The sequence below is a fragment of the Myxine glutinosa genome, chromosome 13, assembly GCF_964187855.1.
Source record: "Myxine glutinosa chromosome 13, kmMyxGlut1.1, whole genome shotgun sequence".
Taxonomy (NCBI): Eukaryota; Metazoa; Chordata; class Myxini; order Myxiniformes; family Myxinidae; genus Myxine; species Myxine glutinosa.
This window is the reverse complement of record NC_136273.1, coordinates 80,309,687-80,331,608: the sequence shown is the minus strand read 5'-3', so window position 1 is coordinate 80,331,608 and position 21,922 is coordinate 80,309,687. Positions and strand designations below refer to the sequence as shown.

At 44.1% G+C, this 21,922-nt stretch overlaps 1 protein-coding gene across 8 annotated transcripts in view; it reads left to right on the top strand.

Annotated features, from left to right (window-relative positions):
- LOC137439046 (protein 4.1) overlaps positions 1 to 21,922 on the top strand; it is a 320,573-nt gene that overhangs the window by 229,707 nt on the left and 68,944 nt on the right. For all 8 annotated transcript variants that reach the window (XM_068134670.2, XM_068134667.2, XM_068134668.2 and 5 more), the window contains one exon: positions 4,368 to 4,455. In XM_068134670.2, coding sequence (XP_067990771.2) covers positions 4,368 to 4,455 — 88 coding nt within the window. The remainder of the gene's footprint in view (positions 1 to 4,367; positions 4,456 to 21,922) is intronic.

Genomic DNA, 21,922 nt, shown 5'->3' with positions numbered 1-21,922 from the left:
CTTCTTCTCCTTTTCCCTCTATAATGGGTGAGGTCCAATGGCACCAAATTTCTGCCCTGCCTTGACCACGATACTCCTCCATTCCCATCTGTCCTCAGCCAACTCTTTCCATCCTGCAACCACCACCGGCCACCTTACTGATATCCCTCCTTACACAATACACCCACTTCAAGCGAGGTCTACCTCTTTTCCTCCTACCTTGCTCCTTCAAGGTATCCACTGTGTTTGCCATTCTCTCATCCCCCATCTACAACAGGTGTCCATCCCATCTCCCCCAGCATTTCACCAATCTCTCCGCCAAGCTCATCTGCACACCAATCTCCTCTCTCAGCTCATTCATTCTCCTTCTATCCACCCTCCTTACTCCCACAATCCTCATGACCCCGTTTTTCTCGCAAACCTGCAGCCTCCCGTTGTCTCTCTGTCAGTGCCACCGTCTCCAGACCGTAAAGGTAGGCTGGCGTTATGCATGACATTGCAACCTTCCTTTCAATCTCCTTGATATCTTTCTGTCTGCCATTACTCCCTCCACCCAACTCCAAGCATTCACACCCACCTGCACACTTCTGCATTTTGACTTTTACCATCCCCGGTCGCTGTTCCCCCCAGATAGTCGAACCTATTTCTGTCTGATCTCCTTCCCCTCTAAGCTGATATTCATTCATTGTCTCTGCCGCCCGACCCACATCACCTCTATCCTCTCTATACTCATTTTCACCTGATATTTCTCATATGCCTCCTTCCACTCCCCCAGTACTTCCTGCATCTCCCGCCCTCTCTCCACCACAACAGCCAGATTGTCTGCATACTTCCTCATCTTCACCTCCCTGCTTAAGGGCTGAGAGCTCTTCCTTGCCTCAATCCGATGCTCGCATTGAAATCCTTGACATCCCAGGATCGACCAAAGCTCTTCCGTTGATTCCTTTGTACATCCCTTCCACCAACCTAACTTCTGCTTCCGGCACTCCCATCCATCTCAGTGTCACCATCTCTCTCGGGACAGTGCCGTAGTCCTTCTCCAGATCCACAAATCCCAATGCCATTTCACCTTGCACCTCCAACCTCTTCTCCACCAGCTGTCTCAGCGCGAACATCCCATCTGTCAGTTCCCCTACCCTTTCCAAACCTCTGCCGCTCTCCTCCGATCTCCTTCTCCACACTCTTCCTTATCCTCCCATCCACAACTCGGGAGCATAATGCTGCCATACAGTATATGGGATTTGAATGACAAATCCAAGGATTATGAGCTGTGTGTTCAGAAGGAGTGTAAATCCCAACATTTCACTTCATTTATATTGCAATTATGTTCCGTTTTGTTGTTGTTATTCAAAATCGTTTGGATTCGTGAAAACACTCAGTCAATTAGAAGCGCAAAACAAATTAATTGTCAACAGAACGAGCTGTCAAGGGTTCTCAATAACATTGTTTGGACGTGTCATGGTGACAAAATTGAGCAGACAAGACTGTAAATACATTTGACTTTGCAGGGCAACTGGAAGTGTGTTCTGACAATTTGAAGGATTGAATGAAAGACATATGTGTTTGTCATATTTGTTTTTGGATCTATCTCTCAATTATGAAGAATCGCTTTCAAAATTAAAAAATATATATGAAAATCCGAAATATAATCAATTGTAATTCACCAAAATGTAATCAATTTGTGATTGTCACACACCCAAGCTGTCCACCGACCTTTGGCTGAATCCGTCTGCAACTTTTTGAGATACTCTGCTCACAGTCAGCCAAACGGGGGGGGGGGGGGGGGGAGGGGGAAATATAATCTCCATCCATGTTCAGTGGTAGTGGTAAAGATAACCGAGGAGAGAAACTGTCAGACGATTCACTACAGGTTGATAACGACCTGAGGATGACGTCTTTTCGAATCTGCAACCTGATGGTTTCACTCGCCAAATGATGCAGCTTCGAATTTACAGGCGTCTTATGGTGCCTGGTGTAATGGTACATCCAGGCAACTTTTCTGACATCACAACAGGATTTGGATTGCTTATGTAATCTCACAACTAAAGCATCCTGCAACTATTGAGGATGCCTCTTCGTGGTGGTTGCACCACGCAACTCAAGGCAGAGGCCAAATATTCCCCATTCTTCCCTGCTGCCCGGCTTCATCAGGGCAGCCGAGTCATGGTCAGAGTGCCGATCGGTCCCCATGGACCGGCCCTTCCCCTCTTGTGTCTCTCTCTATATCTCTCTCTCTCTCTCTCTCTCTCTCTCTCACTCTCACTCTCACTCTCACTCTCACTATCACTCTCACTCTCACTCTCTCTCTCTAAGTCTGTCATGTCCCCGACGTTGTCAAGGCGGGGTTACGCCATCCTATATGTAGGGGATCTTTGGGTCGCTCCTGGGAGATCAATCGGCTGTCTCTGGCACGGGCTTGTTCAAGAGAACCGAGGAACTCTGTCATGGCCCCAACTTTGTCAAGGCGGGGTTACACCATCCTAGATATAGGGGATCTTTGGGTCGCTCCTGGGAGATCAATCGGCTGTCTCTGTGGCACGGGCTTGTTCCAGAGAACCGGGGAACTTTGTCATGGCCCCAACTTTGTCAAGGTGGGGTTACACCATCCTAGATATAGGGGATCTTTGGGTCACTCCTGGGAGATCAATCGGCTGTCTCTGTGCCACCGGCTTGTTCCAGAGAACCGGGGAACTTTGTCAAGGCGGGGTTACACCATCCTAGATATAGGGGATCTTTGGGTCGCTCCTGGGAGATCAATCGGCTGTCTCTGTGGCACGGGCTTGTTCCAGAGAACCGAGGAACTCTGTCATGGCCCCAACTTTGTCAAGGCGGGGTTACACCATCCTCGATATAGGGGATCTTTGGGTCACTCCTGGGAGATCAATCGGCTGTCTCTGTGGCACGGGCTTGTTCCAGAGAACCAGGGAACTCTGTCATGGCCCCAACTTTGTCAAGGCGGGGTTACACCATCCTAGATATGGGGGATCTTTGGGTCGCTCCTGGGAGATCAATCGGCTGTCTCTGTGGCACGGGCTTGTTCCAGAGAACCAGGGAACTCTGTCATGGCCCCAACTTTGTCAAGGCGGGGTTACACCATCCTAGATATGGGGGATCTTTGGGTCGCTCCTGGGAGATCAATCGGCTGTCTCTGTGGTACTGGCTTGTTCCAGAGAACCAGGGAACTCTGTCATGGCCCCAACTTTGTCAAAGCGGCGTTACACCATCCGAGATATGGGGGATCTTTGGGTCGCTCCTGGGAGATCAATCGGCTATCTCTGTGCCAAGGGTTTGTTCCAGAGAACCAGGGAACTCTGTCATGGCCCCGACGTTGTCAAGGCGGGGTTACACCATCCTAGATATGGAGGATCTTTGGGTCGCTCCAGGGAGATCAATCGGCTGTCTCCGTGCCACGGGCTTGTTCCAGTGAATTGTCCGGCGCTATACAACAACAACACCAACTAAAGCATCCTTTTTGGTTTTCACTGATTGTGATTACCTGTACTTTGCTACGTGGTGAGGTATAGGTATGCAAGTGCAATCTCGTAGCTCAATGGTCCATGCACATGATTGAATACTTATGCTTGACTTGTCTTCGGTGTTGTGAATACAATTGATTGAATCATATATCGGTCATGAATCTTATAATTGTGGTAAAGCATTAGCATTATGATATGTTATGGTTAATTCACCAACTGCGTAATGAATGCTTTGAATTTTGGTATTGTGGGTGTAGAATCCATGTATCATATGATGGTATCGTATGATTGTGATTGTCATGATATGGATGTGGTGTGTCGTGCATCGTTTATAGCACCATATTGAGTTGTTATGCTCTGTCTTCTGCAATTGTGAATCTTATTTTGGTTAAAAAGATTTGTTGAAATATCGTTGTTGTTGTGTAGCCTAGGTTTGGATCTTGACCTAGGTATGCACTGCCACCCTGGTGTTTCTCATGCATTAATTCATGTGTGTTCTGTGGATCGGAAGGACATTGAGTTGGAGGACCCGCCTGATAAAACTGGTCGTTGGTGGATGCTAGAGATACCATGAGGTCCTTCGCGAAGAGTATTCGAGTTATCTACGGCACCCTGAATAAATTGCAAATGGCCCGCCACTTTCATATCGAGTATCTTGCAAAGAAGCTGTGATCTGTCCATGATTGGCTGTAAATTGAAACGTTTCTTGACTTGTCATGAATTCTCAGAATGTCTGTCACCTCCATTATTATATTATGAATGTACGAACCTCCATTATTTTTAGATTATAGCAACTGAGAATTTCCAATTCTTGTTTGGCCTTTTAGAAATGGCTCGAGTTACATCCCTATCCCAACCATTAGAATTATGGCCACAGGTCTAATTGTTTTTTCATTGTTTTCTTCTGTCCAGGGGGATGTCTCCTGCAGAAGCTGACCTACATTTTCTGGAGAATGCCAAGAAGCTGTCCATGTATGGAGTGGATCTGCACCATGCGAAGGTAGGCACGGTTAATATGTGCTGTGCCATGGCGAGTGCAGTAATTTACAGCTGCGCATTATTAGTATGATCTCCTGTTTTCATTCGATGCAAAATTGTTACAATTAACCATCTCTGAATTGCTTTCATTTGTCCGAATATCTTCTTTTTACTTCAAAGAGATTTCTGTAATTTCCCAGGTGGGTATTAATTGTAAAAACAACAACGAACTAGAACAGCAATATATATATATAATTACATAAGTTCAAAACACACCTGGTCATAAGTGTGCCGCACTAACCGGGTCCTCAATCGAGGTCCTCAGCATCATCCCGTTTCGGCCCTTCAACCTCGATACGGTCAGCTAAGGTGGGCCGGCAGGGGCACATACACATCCACATGCAGCAACTACACCTGGATGCCAATATATATATATAATTATATATACATATATATACACACACACACACACACACAAAGGTGGATACTTTGAGATCTGGGAGGACTCCATTCCACCTTCTGAAACCCGCATATGGAGTTAACAACCAACGACACACACTCACACAAACAAACACAACACTTACAGTGATAAGATGATGAATAAAGGGAGGGATAAGACTGAGGAAGAATGAGACCAAGACTGGGTGTGCCCTTGAGGCCACTTCAGGGAGGGCAATCAGAGCAGGAGTAAGGAGATGGCTTGGTCCATGAGTTGTGGCTCCTTGCTGGGGTGAAGATGGATGCTGCAGGACCAGGGAAGGCTCCGTTTTGTCTTAGTGACTCGCGGGTGGAGATGACTCACGAGAAAACGCCCAGGCGTGAGAAAGCACTCAACCAGCCCTTCCTCGCTTCCACCACCAAGCACAACGGATGCATAAATTAATGGGACCCAGTTTACATTTGCAAGATAATTGGTTGAAAAGTGAAATCAAGTCGTTTTTTTTTTCATCAGGATTTTTCTTTGAAAGCATAATAGGCATGAACTGTGAAGACTGATAAGGTTTCCCAGTTAATTAAATCGATGGAAATGTAATGATACGTTGACAGAATTGACTGAACAGGTTGTTTTTGTTTTTTAAGATTTTTTTTTTTGTATTTCCGGTATGTGTTTGAACCAACGACTCTGAGTATATACACCACGTGCACATCAAAAATACAAATTACTTGGAATTGCAGGAATTTTAATATTTGTAAACCTATCCCTGCACGATGTGGACCCAATAGCTCTTAAATGATGCAACACTCAGCATTATATGTGCTGTGGTTACGTCGTATACCCTGATCAGACGCAATCAGGCAACTTGCATTTATGTGTGTGTGTGTGTGTGTGTGTGTGTGTGTGTGTGTGTGTGTGTGTGTGTGTGTGTGTGTATACAGTCGTGGCCAAAAATATTGGCACCCTTGCACTTTTTTCAAATAACTCAAAATTTTTCTAATTTTCTCGAAAAATACGTTGAAATTGACAAAAGTATTTGGTCTCCACAATTCTTTATTTCACTGTTAATATTACAGAACCATTGCTTTTGATTCAGAAAATAAAAAGAAATGGCATCAACAAAATTATTGACACCCTCGACTTAATATTTGGTAGCACAGACTTTGGACAAAATAACTGCGGTCAAGCACTTCCTATAGCCATAAATGAGCTTCCTACATGTCTCTACTGGCAGTTTGTCCCACTCTTCTTGTGCAAACTGCTCCAGTTCTCCCAGATTTGAAGGGTGCCTTCTCCCAACTGCTGTTTTCAGATCTCCCCACAGGTGTTCAATGGGATTTAGATCTGGACTAATTGCTGATCACTTCAGAACATTCCAGCATTTTGTCTTGAACCATTCATGGGTGCTTTTTGAAGTGTGTTTGGGGTCAATGTCCCTGATAATCTCCTGATTTCATGATGCCATGCACACATTAAAGGTGCCCAGTGCCAGAGGCAGCACAGCAACCCCAAAACATCACTGAACCTCCTCCATGTTTGACTGTAGGGAAGGTGTTCTTTTCTTTGAAGGCTTCATTTTGTTTTCTGTAAACATAGAGATGATGTGCTTTCCCAAAAAGCTCTTTTGGTCTCATCAGTCCACAGGACATTCTCCCAGAAGGAATTTGGTTTGTTCAGGTGTGTTTTAGCAAACTCCATTCGGGCTTTCTTGTGTCTCTCTCTCAGCAGTGGGGTCCTACTTTCATTGAGTTGGCGACGGATGGTGCGAGTTGAAACTGTCGTACCTTGTGTCTGAAGGTCAGCTTGAATCTGTTTGGCAGTTGATAGAGGTGCTTTCTCCACCATTTGAACCATCCTTTGCTGCAATCTTCGATCATGTTTTATATTGTGGCCACGGCTAGGGAGGTAGGCTACAGTGCCATGGGCCTAAATCTTCCTAATAACATTGCGTACAGTGGACACAGGAACATCAAGGTCTCTGGAGATGGACTTGTAGCGTTGAGATTGTCCATGATTGGCTACAATCTTGTGTCTGACTTCCTCAGACAATTCTCTAGTTTTCTTTCTTTTCTCCATGCTGATTGCGGTACACACACTGACACAAACAGCAGAATGACTCCTTTTCTCTATTCAAACTGGTTGAATGAGTGATTTTTATATTGCAGGCACCTGTAACTCACCACAGGTGAGTTCTATTCCAAAGTAAATGCGAGTCACCTGCTTGAAATCTAATTATTTCTAACAACTTCTAAAAGTTGCCAATAATATTGTCCGGGCCATTTTAGGATTTCTTTGTGAAATAAGCTTAGAATTCGTAATTTTTTCAGCTTTTTTTGTTTTGTTCCACTGCAAATCAAAGAAATACAAATGTGGATACCAAAATATTTTTTTATTTCAACAATTTTCTGGAAGAAATGGTGCATTATTTGATGCACGGGTGCCAACATTTATTTGATGCAAGGATGCCAACAAAAGTGCAAAGGTGCCAACAAAAGCCAAAGCCAGTCGCCGACTGGGCATCCTCCGTCGTGCGAAGTCCTTCCTCGGCACACCTGAGCTCCTCACCACATACAAGGCTTTCATCCGCAGCTCTATGGAATACTGTTCTCCCCTATGGGCTGGTGCTCCTGCCTCACACCTGGCTCGGCTTCACGCTGTTGAATCCAAAGCTTTCAAAATCATTGGAATCTCCCGCGATGAAGCTATCTCTGAGGGCCTTTCACTCACTCACCGCAGGCAGGTAGGTGGTCTTTCTGTCTTCTACCGACTCCTCTCCGGCCTTGCTCCCCCAGCTCTCTCTGTGCTCTGTCCCCCAAATATTCCTACAGGTCGCACAAGATCTGCCAGCAACCCTCTGATGGTTAAACTGCCGAAATCTCGGCTCTCTGCTCACCTTCACTCTTTCATTCCTCTTTTCTCCCGCCTGTGGAACAAACTCCCACACTCCCTTCAATCCCTCTCCTCCCTCCAGGTCTTTAAAACAGCTGTTCACCACCATCTCTTATCTTCCCCCATCCATAACCTTGATCTTTTCTACCCCCACTAATTCACCCCAGATCCACCTTGTTTGAAATTCCAACTTATTTCCTGGAAATCCTGGCAGTGTCCATATGTTTATACCTCTCCCACCCCCCCCCCCTTCACATGCCTCCCCCCCTTCACATGCCTCCCCCCCAAAGCCCTCTCCCTCCCACAGATCTCTCGATGTCTCCATGTCTCTCGGTCCCTGCTCTCAAATGTTGTGTTTGTGTCCTTCCCCCTCTCTCCCCATCTTGTCTACCGCTCCCGATGTTATTTGTTTTATGTGTCTGTTTGTCTTTCTGTGTGATTAATGTTCGCTCTTTCACGAGCCTCGATCTTGTATACAAAAAAAAAAAAAAAAAAAAAAAAAAAAAAGTGCAAGGATGCCAACAAAAGTGCAAAGGTGCCAACAAAAGTGCAAGGGTGCCAACAAAAGTTCAAGGGTGCCAATATTTTTGGCCACCACTGTATATGTGTGTGTATTTGCGTGTATTTGTGTGTGTGTATATATACAGGGGTGGTCCAGAAACCTTGGGCACATTTTGATGAATGATGCCTGCAACAACCAACTAAGTTTATTGTTGTTCTTTGGTGCAAAACAATCTGAGGATGGTTTTGACAGGTGCGTTGAGGCATGTGAGACATTGTTTAGGTTAATGGATATGGACAATGATTTGCAGAACAGAATCTTGTGGTCACATGAATCCAAGTTTACTTTATCTGGTTCTGTAAATCGTCATAACAGCGTGATATGGGCAGTAGACAACCCACGATTTACTGTTGAGCACAACGTCCAGTATCAAGCCAGTGTGTCTGTCTGAGCAGGCATTTCTTCTGGAGGCATGGTTGAACCAATATTTTTTGAAGAAAATGTGAATGCTGCAAATTACCTTCTAATGTTGGAGCAGCATGAATTTTCACTCAATTATGGCCAAATGTGGTTCATGCATGATGGTGCGCCTGCTCATTATGCTGCCAGTGTACGCCAGGCCCTTGATTTGAACTTTACAGACAAATGGATTGGCCGTCGTGGTCCGGTTGAATGGCCGCCACGGTCTTGTGATTTAACCTCCTGTGATTTATTCCTTTGGGGTTACCTCAAACACAAAGTGTATGCGAGGAATCCTACAACCCTTAGAGACTTGAAACAATTAATCCGTAATGAGATTGCTGCCTTAACGACTGAAAAATGCAGAACTGTGTGTCAGAGTGTTTCGCCACGGCTACAGCTGTGCATAGACAATGAAGGAAAGCAGTTTGAACATTTGAACTGATCTGTTTCATGTATATTCGACTGATTTGACGGTTTAATGAGTAATAATGTTTTGTTTTACAATAGCCTGGTGTTGGCTTAGCGGTTAGGGTGCCAGCTTGGGATCCTAGGATCCTGGGTTCGAATCCCGGTTGATCGTTGAATTAACACCAGGAAGGTTCATTCAGCCTGTCATCCTTCCGAGGTCGGCAAATTGAGTACCAGCTCACTGGTAATTTCTTGTGTGTCGTAAGAGGCGACTACCAGGGTTGGTGGCAAGAAGGGCATTCGGCCATAAAACATCGCTTCAAAAAGGTGACCACGGTGCCCGAAAAAGGCCAACCCCTGCTCTGCGGGGAATAATGGCCTCTAAAGGTGGTCCATGTTTTGTTTTACACCAAAGAACAATAATAAACTTAGTTGTTTGTTGCAGGTATGGTTCTTCAAAATGTACCCAGGGTTTCTGGACCACCCTCTATATATATATATATATATATATATATATATATATATATATATATACAACAATATTGAAAGATAAAGGTGATACAATACAACAAATATCATGAAACATTTACATTTTGTAGTCCATTGTATAATTTAAATAAACATAAATGCAAATTTCGCGTGTGGAAAAAGTAAGTACACCCCTACATTTATCAATACTTCAAATACCTAAAATTAGAATCAGGTGCACCAGCTCAGGTGCAAATGATTAGAACATCGTTAGAGAGGATCGTGAAGGAACCTGTCTTATTTAAACCTCAGACATTTAGTTTGGTTTGCTCTTTGTTGTTGAAGTGTGCGGCGTCACCATGCCGAGATCAAAAGAACTCTCTGAGGCCTTCAGAAAGAAGGTTATCGATGCCTACGAGTCTGGGAAGGGATTTAAAAAGATCTCCAAACAATTTCAAATCAATCATTCAACTGTCCGGAAGATCATCTACAAGTGGGGAAGATTCCAAACAACTGCCAACTTGTTCAGGCCAGGCCACCCCAGCAAGTTCAGCCCGAGAGCAGACCGCAAGATGCTGAAAGAAGTCTCTAAGAACCCCAGAATGTCATCACGAGACCTACAGGTAGCTCTTGCCACTGTTGATGTCAAAGTGCACGAGTCTACCATTAGAAAGAGGCTGCACAAATTTGATCTACATGGGAGGTGTGCCAGGAGGAAACCTTTGCTGTCCAGAAAGAACATCAGGGCAAGACTAAAGTTTGCCACTGAACACCCAGGCAAAGACCAGCACTTCCGGAACAATGTGCTCTGGACAGATGAGTCAAAGGTAGAGCTATTTGGCCACAGTACCAGAAGACATGTTTGGCGAAAACCAAAGACAACATTTGACCACAAGAACCTGATACCAACTTTAAAGCATGGTGGTGGAAATATTATGGTTTGAGGCAGCTTTGCTGCATCAGGGCCTGGGCAGCTCACCATCATAGAATCCACTATGAATTCTTCATTGTACCAGAGGGTGCTTGAGGATAATGTGAGGCCATCTATCGGAAAGTTGAAGCTCAACCGAAGGTGGACCTTGCAACATGGCAATGACCCTAAACATACCAGTAAATCCATCAAGGCATGACCTAAAAGAGAGAAATGGAGGGTTCTGGAATGGCCAAGTAAAAGCCCGGATCTAAATCCCATCGAGATGTTGTGGGGGGATTTGAAACGAGCTTTGCATGCAAGAAACCCCTCAAACATCACACAGCTGAAAGATTTCTGCATGTAGGAGTGGGCAAAATTTCTCCCAGTCGATGTCAGAGACTGGTAGACAGTTATAAAAAACGCCTACTTGAGGTTGTTTCTGCCAAAGGGGGCAATACCACCTATTAGAGCCAAGGGTGTACTTTCTTTTTCCACATGCGAAATTTGCATTTATGTTTATTTAAATTATACAATGGACTACAAAATGTAAATGTTTCATGATATTTGTTATATTATATCACCTTTATCTGTCAATATTGTTGAAATGAAGATCAAATCGCTGTATGTTGAAATATGTTGAAAAAGTCAAAACTTTACATGTGGTGTACTTACTTTTTCACGTGACTGTATATATATATATATATATATATATATATATATATATATATATATATATATATATATATATATATATATATATATATACACATACATACATACCGTTCTCCACCCTACTGTTTTGACTTAAAAACCCAATGTTTCGGTCAGCAACCCGGCATGCACTGGGCCTCCACTGGTCTTTATCAAGAGTAATTCCCTTGTTTACCTCCTCCCAGATATACCTGGGGGAAGGGGGTTTGCCTATTCTGTCAACCAAGCACAAAGCTGTGTTGCAAGACCTCATGACCATGCCCATGAGGAACAATATGAAGGAACAATATATCCCATTGACCTGTGACAACCTTGTGTTGCAAGTGTCAACCCGGGCCCGTGACCGTGTTCAACCTTGTCACGGTGTCACTCAGCCTGTCATCCTTCCGAGGTCGGCAAATTGAGCACCAGCTTGCTGGGATGAATGATCTCGGTGTGTAGCCCGATTTAGAATAGGTACACCGTATCCCTGCGCATTGTAAGAGGCGACTAAGGGTTGGTGTCAGGAAGGGCATCCGGCCATAAAAACATTGCCTCGAAAAGGGAACCATGATGCCATGGGGCCCTGAAGGCTAACCCCCGCTCTAGTGGGGACAAATGGTCTTAAAACGATCATTCATTCATTCATCTGTTCTGGGAAGAACCAATCCAACAGCGTATAGTCAGTTCGGGAAACGAACCCAGCCAGGCTGGACAGCTCGATGGTAATCGTGCACCATTCTGCCGAGCATGTCCATGTTCATGTCCGACTTGCGATTTCTTGCTTCTTTCCAATTTCCACAAAGCAATCTTGTAAAATTTGGATGATGATGAGTGCATAATGGTGGCCCTTCATTATGGTGCTGCTGGCTTGTTGGTATCATGAAATCACAATTCAATTCATAACGATCACGCGTGATGCCTGCATCTTGCACAATTGAAGTACTTGTTTTGAGAACTGTTAAAATCAAATATCATGATGCGCAGAACATGTGAACGGAGATAGATGTGTCGAGCATGTGGAGACGGCAAATGAGACACGATGCCGTCACCGCTAATATAACAAGATGATGGCTCCCTGGCGCGTGACACCATGTTCAACATGTTCAGCTGTCACCGGGCAAACAACCAGTCTGTTGGTGCTCACACCTGCCTGAAGATAATCACTGATACTCCGATGACTCTCCGTCGTGCATCTCGTCACTGCAGCGAAGTCTGCACGGAGCAAGGCAAATGCTCAATTGGACCTGATACATGTTTAAGACGGATACCTTAATGCAGGTTTGGACCCTTCCGATTGGGTGCTGTTGTGCTTCATAATTTGGTGTGAGATTACCTCTCATTTTGGGCCTGCTTGATCATCGTCTTTGCTGCACACCCTAACTCAGTTCTTTTTTCAACTTCTAACAACTGGTTTAATTTGGGAGATGTACTTGATATTGACGAATAAGTTACACTTTTTCATGAGCTTTCCATATTTTATGGCTGAGAAGATGTTATGGAGGTGCACTTACCTTTGAGCTGTCTCGCCGAGGTTGGATTCCTGACCAGACTCTAAACTGTCTATTTGACGTTTGGGCTTCGCAGGTAGGGCTTCTGCATCACAGAGGTTGCGTCCCACGGATGGACAACAAGTTGGGTGTCTCGTATGCTTGCATAAGTTGGTGGACGTGAAAGATCCCGTGTCGAGTAGGCGTCGAGTAGGCATCGAGTAAGCGTCGAGTAGGCATCGAGTAGGCGTCGAGTAGGCATCGAGTAGGCGTCGAGTAGGCGTCGAGTAGGCATCGAGTAGGCGTCGAGTAGGCGTCGAGTAGGCATCGAGTAGGCATCGAGTAGGCATCGAGTAGGCGTCGAGTAGGCGTCGAGTAGGTGTTGAGTCGGTGAGTTAACACCAACACCCTTGACAAAATGGCTTCGGTCAAATGTCTGTACTAACCGTCCAGGTGGAGAAACACTTCGGCCAAAGTGCTCCTTCGCAACTTTGCCCGACCCCATTTTATTTTTTAATGTTCCATATTCTTCACAGAGTGTTGGTGCTACCAAAGCAGTTTCTTGGCAAGAGTTTGCCAATAAACTGCTGGGTGGTTTGGGGTGGTTTTGAGTGGTTTGCCATTGCCTTCCCAGCATTGTTTGTCCAAGCTCTGTCCTTTTAAATGCTGAGCGTCACGCAAGGAAACAGCACATTCCAATTTTAATAAAAAAAAGTCTTTGGTACAACTCAGGCAGGGTTTGAACCTTTGACCTCCCAGACTCAGAACAGACGCTCTAACCATTACGCCGCCGAGTCTGGTGGCCAATCCCATTGGAAGGTGAATTTTTTGGGGGGCCGTTAAAAAGTAGTTTGAATTTTCCATGTTTGATTAGCTGGGATTACTTCCTGTTTTCTGTTTTATTTTCCTTCCCGAAGCAATTTTTGCGGAACCCTTTGCCCCTTTTGCGTTTCCTTTGATCTATTTTGTGTTTCCGATTACATTTTTCTACTGCACGGGGATCCCGTTGGGTTCCACAAACATCTGTCCAAAGTCCAGAGTCTTGAAACACACCTGTAAACTAGAACGGCACTCGGTTAATAGGGGTCTGAATAAAGTATATGGGCCAAATAACATCATCCTAGCCAAATCTTCCTTGTATATCCTTGGAATGCAATTCATTTTATAACTAGAAGGGTATTCGGTACTTGGTAGAGCGCATACCTCCACCAGGCTGAAAAGTTTGTTTTGTATCCCAATGATAGGCCGGATCTGGATTCGGACCTGAACCAAAATCTAATCGGCTTATTCTTGTCACCGAACCAACTCGTCCACCAAGTTTAGTCATAAATCGTCCCTAACTTTTTATTCCTCCGCCCCGAAGGTAGCCAGAGGCCTTATGTTTTCGGTGGCGGACGTTCGTCCGCACGGGCTAGACCTCGTTTTTCTCAGCAACCACATGTCCGATTGAGACGAAACTTTCTGGGTAGGAGTGACACCCATGCAGAATGTTTTTATGATAATTGTGATGTCATAGGTCACGTGGTATGGCAGCCATCTTGGATTAAACGCAAATAATAATAAAAATATTTCTCTGAAACTGCTGAATGGAAAAATTTAAAACTTGGCACATTGTCAAGTACTCCCAATGGGGAATAAAAGCATGATAATGATGACATCATAGGCGAAGTGGTATACCAGCCAAAAATGTTTTAATCGAATTCCTTCTCCTAAAAAATCTGAAATTCCATGCACGTGATCTATGACCCATTTGTATTGAAATGTTAAATTTATGAGATCATAGGTCACATGGTTTTGCAGCCATATTGTATTTAACCTAAAACCTTTAAAAAAACATCTTCTCCCAAACCGCCAAATGGATTGACTCGAAACTTTACGTGTGTCATTGACGAGGCATGGCGATTAAAACATGATCACGAAAACATCATTGGTCACATTGTATGGCAGCCATATTGTATTGAAGGAAAATATTAAATAATTATATCTCTGAAACCACTTACCCTATTGATGCGAAATTTTACAAATATCATCTAACACCACTGTTGCATATAGTTTGAAAATGATGATGTCGTAGGTCTCGTGGTTTGGCAGCCATCTTGGATAGAAAAACGAACCTTATCCGATCACCACAAAACTTCACAAACGTGATCCCCTCTCCATACATCTGCACATGTACATTTTTAAGGTCATATGTCATGTGGTGTGACAGCCGTATTAGCTTGAAAGCCGATATTTAAAAAAAAAAAACCTTCTCTGAAGTCACTTCACCGATCGATGCGAAACCTGTCATGGCTGGTGAAAATGTGATACTTGAAAAAAGCTGAAGGGATTTAAATCAAACTTGTTTATTGTTAGGACAGTAAACGATGGCATCTACCTGTTGTGGGACTATCTGGAGGCATATTGGCGACAAAGTCGCATCGTTCTAGTTTAAATATCATTTTAGGTATCACTTTTCACTCGATCTCTCAATGGTGAAGAATCACTTTAAAAATTCGACTATCCGGATCCGGATCTTCACCAAAATCCAATCATTTCATCCTTGTCACATACGCAACCTCTCTGCCAAATTTCGTCCATATCCGTCCACGACGTTTTGAGATATCTTTTTCACAAACAGACAGACAAACAGACAGACAAACAGACAAACAGACAGACAGACAGACAGACAGGGGTGAAAACATAGCGTCCATCTTTGGTGGTGGAGGTAATAAAGAACAGTAGATGTGTGGACAGCGTAGTTCAGACGTATTGCCTTCACCTCGGACGTTGTTAGGTCTGGGTTTGATTCCTGGTTCCTGGGGAGGAGTGTTGGTGGTGCTGCATCAATGAGTATCCTGCCGGTTGTGGGGAAAGGGTTGGTGGTTTGTTATTGACAGGAGCATCACGTTTTTTATTGTTATTGTTCATTCCTCGAGAATAGCTCATGTTATCAACGTTTCCAGTTAATAGCAGAATGACTGGAAGCCATTTTAGGTTTGTGGGTGAGCGCGACCATTAAGGTACCGTGTAACATATTCACCGCCATGTGTTCCTCTCCAAGACCTCATTCAATCCTTTCCCAAGCTCATTCCAATTCAAAGCAGACTTGTTTCCTTTGCCGAGAGGAAGCTGCTGCTGAGAATGCAAATTTCTGTTCTGGGTGTCCATTCGCATTGTACAGCAGCGAGCCTTTGCAGAGCAAACGTGTGGTGCGCTCTCTCCATCTTTGCGGTGCTGTTCGAGTTCGATGGAAGATGGAAGGCCATGGCACGATTTGGAAATGGCACAAATTTAATTGCACGCTGCATTTGCTGCACTATTCTTGCCCAATAACGGTGGCTTTTCAAATGTATTCCGACTTTCGTGAATCGCATTTTATTTCGGCATGAGGGTCACATGATGGTGGTGATATGGCAGCCGGTACATTATTGGCTGCATCGTATTTGTGGGGGTGTGGCTGTGCTGCTGATGATCACCTTTTTTTTTTCTTTCTTTTTTGCATACAAGATCGAGGCTCGTGAAAGAGCGAACATTAATCACACAAATAGTCAAACCGACACACAAAACACAAAATAAGGGGAGCGGTGGACAAGATGGGGAGAGAGGGGGAAGGACACAGACACAACATTTGAGAGCAGGGCATCGAGAGAACTGTGGGAGGGAGAGGGCTTGGGGGGAGGTGGGAGAGGTATAAAACATATGGACACTAAAACCTGCCCCCTATTACCAGTAAGCTGGTCCTCATTTTTCCAACATCAGAAGGATGACATGCTGAGTCAACTCACCAAGTGGAATTTCAACAGCACGGCAGTGGTTAAACTCAGGACCCAAAGATCTCATGCCAGCCACCTCAACCATTGAGCCAACACGAGGGCATCGAGCCGTTGTGGGACTTTGCGGAGGCATATTGGCGACAAAGTCGCATCGTTCTAGTTTAAATAGTTCTAGTTCTAGTCATAAAGTTATACCTGTCCCACCCCCCCCCCCCTCCCACCCCCTTCTGGTGCCTTCCCATGCCTCCTCCCCCCAAGCCCTCCCCCTCCCACAGATCTCCCGATGTCCCTGTTCTCTGCTGTTGTACTTGTGTGCCTCCCTCTCTCTCCCCATCTTGTCTCCCGCTCCCTTTATTGTATGTTTTGTGTGTCGGTTTTTTTTTTTGTGATTGATGTTATATTAGCTCTTACATGAGCCTCGATCTTGTATCCAAAAAAACCAAAAAACCCACCAGGCCTGGTCACGTGATAATCTTCTCTGAAGTCAAACTTTCAGTCACAAGGTATGGTTTTGCTCACGATGCTGGAAAACATCTTCTTTGGCTGCCTTGATCAATGAAATCGATGAAGTCCAGGAGAACAGACGTTCCAGAATTTTAGCTTCACGTCTTATCGGGCCAAACATTGCAAATACATAAACAAGACTTTCGAATCTGCTGTTGCTTCTTCAATGGACTCGGTTATCCCCAGCTTCCCGTGGCTGGCTCGGACCGGCATCCAACGGAAGGTGACTTTGGCCGGAATGTCGAATTGTGTTCAGATTGCTGGCGATAACGCTCCTCCTCTTCGTCACAGACACCGTGGGATATTTAACATCCACTAACAGGAACCGATTCTTGTAGATGGGCCCGACATCTTCACGTCCACCTGGTGGTCATGTCACACAATCTTCACGTCCACCTGGTGGTCATGTCACACAATCTTCACGTCCACCTGGTGGTCATGTCACACAATCTTCACGTCCACCTGGTGGTCATGTCACCCAATGATACATCGCCCTTCATCCGAAACACCAGGATCCAACCAACCAGGATCACCAGGATCAGGATCAGGATCAGGATCAGGATCACCAGGATCAGGATCCCCAGGATCACCAGGATCCAACCTCCTGATGTCCCTGTTTTCTACTGTTGTTGTGATTCCTTTCTCTTCCCCTCTTGTCTCCAGATCCTTTTTTTTTTTACCTCCACCACCGATGGTGGATGGAGGTTATTTTTTCACCCCTGTCTGTCTGTTTGTTTGTCTATCCGTTTGTCCGTTTGTGAACAGGATATCTCAAAAGGTTGTGGATGGATTCGGACGGAATTTGGCAGAGAGGTAGTGCATGTGACAAGGACAAAACGATTAGATTTTGGTGAAGATCCGGATCCGGATCCGGATAGTCGAATTTTTTAAGTGATTCTTCACCATCGGGAGATAGGGCCAAAAACGATACGTCGCAGGATATCTCATAAAGTTGTGGACGGATTTGGATGAAATTTGGTGGACAGGTTTTGTGTGTGACAACGAAGAATTGGTTCTGGTGAAGATCCGAATCCGGATCCAGCTCGTAGACTTTTTAAAGTGATTCTTCACCATTGGGAGATAGGGCCAAAAACAACATATAGCAGGATATCTCATAAAGTTGTGGACGGATTTGGATGAAATTTGGTGGACAGGTTTTGTGTTTGACAATGACGAATCAATTCTATTTTGGTGATGATCTGCATATGGATTCGGATACGATAATTATTTCATTTCTAAGTTATTCTTCACCATTGAGAGATCGGGCGAAAAGCGATATATAACATGATATTTTAAAAAGTTATGAGTAAACTTGGTGGACTAGTTGGTTTGGTGACAAGAACAAGCCGATTAGAATTTGGTTCAGGTCCAAATCCAGATCCATGTACGGGTTATTATTATTTTCGGGAGCGGTCGAGGCACCAAATCCAGATCCGGTCTATCAGTGGGATACAAAACATAAACTTTTCAGTCCGGTGGAGGTATGTGCTCCACAGAGTGCCGTTCCAGTTATATGTTATATGGGTTAGCTCTTACACCAGCCTCGACCAAGTATACACAAAAAAATTGCACAACCTAAAATGTAACATTGAGATGCTTATACAGTCCGAAGATGCCTCATGCACTTTATTTGTGGATGATCTGCACCCAAAACCGCTGCGATCTAACCAGGATTCCAACCATCTATGAATGAAACTGTGTGAATGGGTCTCCTGCATTTACAAGGGGACAAGGGGTGCTGGTGGTGTAGCTCAGAGGTAGCGCACTTGCTGTCTCATCTGAGTTTGATTCCCAGACCATGTTGCTCCCTGGACAGGTTGTTGCATCGGAGCACTCCGTCCTTCAGAAGCAGATTATTCCGGGTATACTGTATGCTAGCATTTTCTGGCAGATGTTAAATATCCCTTGACATCTTGTATGTTGGTACCCTGGCCAAGTTCCAAATTCCTGCCCTGACCCCCCCTGGGCAGAGCGTTGGCAGACTACCGAGCCTATGCGCTGCCTGGTGACTGCTTCAGCACCTCCGACACTAAAGAGAGAGCCTGTCCATGGGTGGAACAGAATTGCAATCGGGGACAGTCAACTTAACAATCCCTTTGGAGTCGCGTGTGGTTGGTCACGCTTCGCCTTGCTTGCCTAACACCCCTCCACCAAAGCCTTTGAAATATAATATATATTAATAGGAAAGATGCTGCTGATGGAGGAGCTGAGGGTTTCAGAGATCTGACGTTTTAAATGGTGTTGAAATATATTTTCGATTCTTTAAAATATATATATATATCTGAAAATATTCCGCATACATATTCCAAACTGTGGGGGAAAATACTCGACTTATCATTTTACTCTTATGAGAATAAGATAATCGATTACTAAGCCGTAATAAAACTTACCTTTTATTGGTCCAGGGGTAACTGATGTAACTTAGCACAAAATGCCCTTGGCCCCCTATTTTTGTCGCAATGCCTAACCAGGTTATATGAGGTAAGTTATATACAAAGAGTCCATTTTGTCCATCACACGTATCGTATATCCACATACTGTTTCTTCTCTCTCTCTCTGGTTACAATTTATCATTTATATCATTCATTTAAATGGTGTTTAATTAACATCCACATTCCATTTATTTGATATCTTGCCTGTGGTGCATGAGGTCACAGTACCAGCCCGCAGGTCTGGAATATTTCGCATGAATTCCTTTTACGGAAGGAAAGGCCATGTGCTCTGTGATAGCATTTGATTTGGAACATATTCTGCTGCAAATCAATCCCAGTGTGTGGAGGAACCGGTGGTTCATATGTGAGCCAGACTTTCTTTTTCTGACATCCTTTATTTGGGTGGTGTATCAGAAACAGACCGCTGCCTCGATCGCTCCCGAAAATAATAATGACCCGTACATGAAGCTAAAACATGCCTACAGCTTATGTGCGTGCGCACATAATGCATCGTAGTTACGTATATAGCTCAGATAATTTCAATTGCACTGGCCCATAGGCTGACACCAGAAGCCTGAGGCCTATATGTACTGTCGCTTTCACAAGGCCCATGATGCCTATTGGTTTCAACCTATTGATATTTCATGATTATTTTAACAGTCACTCAGGTTGTTTTTCACTGAGCAAAATACTTGTACGGAGAGCATTGTGATTGTGAATATGACACTTCCGAAGATGTCTTGGGCTTAACAAAATGGCGGATGTTTTTTTTTTCAGGTCGCAATTGTGGGTGGTGTCCGGCCCTCTGACCAAACTATTCGTGTAGAATGGATATACATACATATATACAAACGCTTGCTCATTTTATATAGATTACAACACGGGTGTGTGTCGTCCTGCCAGAGTGCCATAAAGTGCCGCTCTGGCACCTTAATCCATCTGAGGTGGAGCTTAGCTCTACAACAGTAAAGAATACCCACGTTCATGATCAGTTGAGTTTTTGTGCTTTCGTGGCCAAATAATCGGGTCAAATGTTGTCCCAAAGCTTGGGTATGTCAACACATTTGGGCACATTGTCGAGGTAGTGATATTATACAGGATATAGGCAACGCACACCTGTCCGAATTGCCGAATACAGCAAGGTCCAGAAGCGAGACAAACTTTCCGACCATTTTATATCCATATTTAGTGAATTATCCTTTGTTTACAAAAAGTATTTACACCCTGGAAGATGTGAAGGTATGGAAACCATTAGATGCTACAACTAATTGAAGTCTGGGTGGATCAGTGATGTGGCTGTGAGTTTATTTTTTGTGAAAAATGGCTATCACGATGTATGAGCAATTGTAGGCCTATAATACATCAATGACACAGACTCATTATGTTGGCAGAGCAGATAAGCATGATGTTCGACATTGCCTATAGAAAGTCTACACCCCCTTTTCAAATTTTTCACCTTTTGTTACCTTACAGACTGGAATTAAATTGCATTAAAACAGACTTTTTCCACCTTTATTTACACATCGTAACCCACAACGTCCAAGTGAAAAACAAATTCTACAAATTTCAGAAAATTAATTTAAAATACAAAGCTAGAATATCTTGGTTGGATAAGTGTCCACCCCCCTTATAATAGTAATTGTAAATTAGCTCAGGTGCGACCAATCACCTTCAAAATCACACACCAAGTTAATTGGCCTCCACCTGAGTTAAATTGTAGTGATTCTGATTATTTCAGAATAAAATCCGCTGTTTCTGTAGGTTTCCTCTGCTGGGTGGTGCATTTCACAGCAAAGACTCAACCATGAGCACCAAGTTGTGGAAAGGTACAGATCAGGGGATGGGTATAAAAATATTTCAAAGGCCTTGAATATCCCTCAGATCACAATCAAGACAATCATTAATAAGTGGAAGATGTATGGTACCACGAAGACCCTGCCTAGATCAGGCCGTCCCTCCATACTGGATGACCAAGCAAGGAGGAGACTGATCAGAGAGGTCACCAAGAGGCCAATGACAACTTTGAAAGAGCTACAGGTCTTTATGGCAAAGACTGGTCACTGTGTGCATGTCACAATAATATCCCAATCACTTCACCTGTCTGGCATGACAATGACGTGACAACGACCCGAGTCACAAAGCCAAAGCTACACTGGAGTGGCTGAGGAACAAAAATATAAATGTCCTTGAGTGCCCCAATCAGAGCCCCGACCTAAATCCAATCGATAATCTGGCATGACTTGAAGATTGCTGTCCATCAACGCTCCCCACACAACTTGACTGAGTTTGAACAGTTTTCTACAGAAGAATGGGTAAATATTGCCCAATCAAGATGTACAAAGTTGGTAGAGACCTATCCCAACAGACTCTCAGCTGTAATTGCTGTCAAAGGTGCTTTCACCAAGTATTAACTCAGGGGGGTGAACACTTATCCAACCACGATATTCTAGTTTGGTGTTTTTAATTAATTTTGTGAAATTTGTAGAATTTGTTTTTCACTTGGAAGTTGTGGGTTACGATGTGTAAATAAAGGTTGAAAA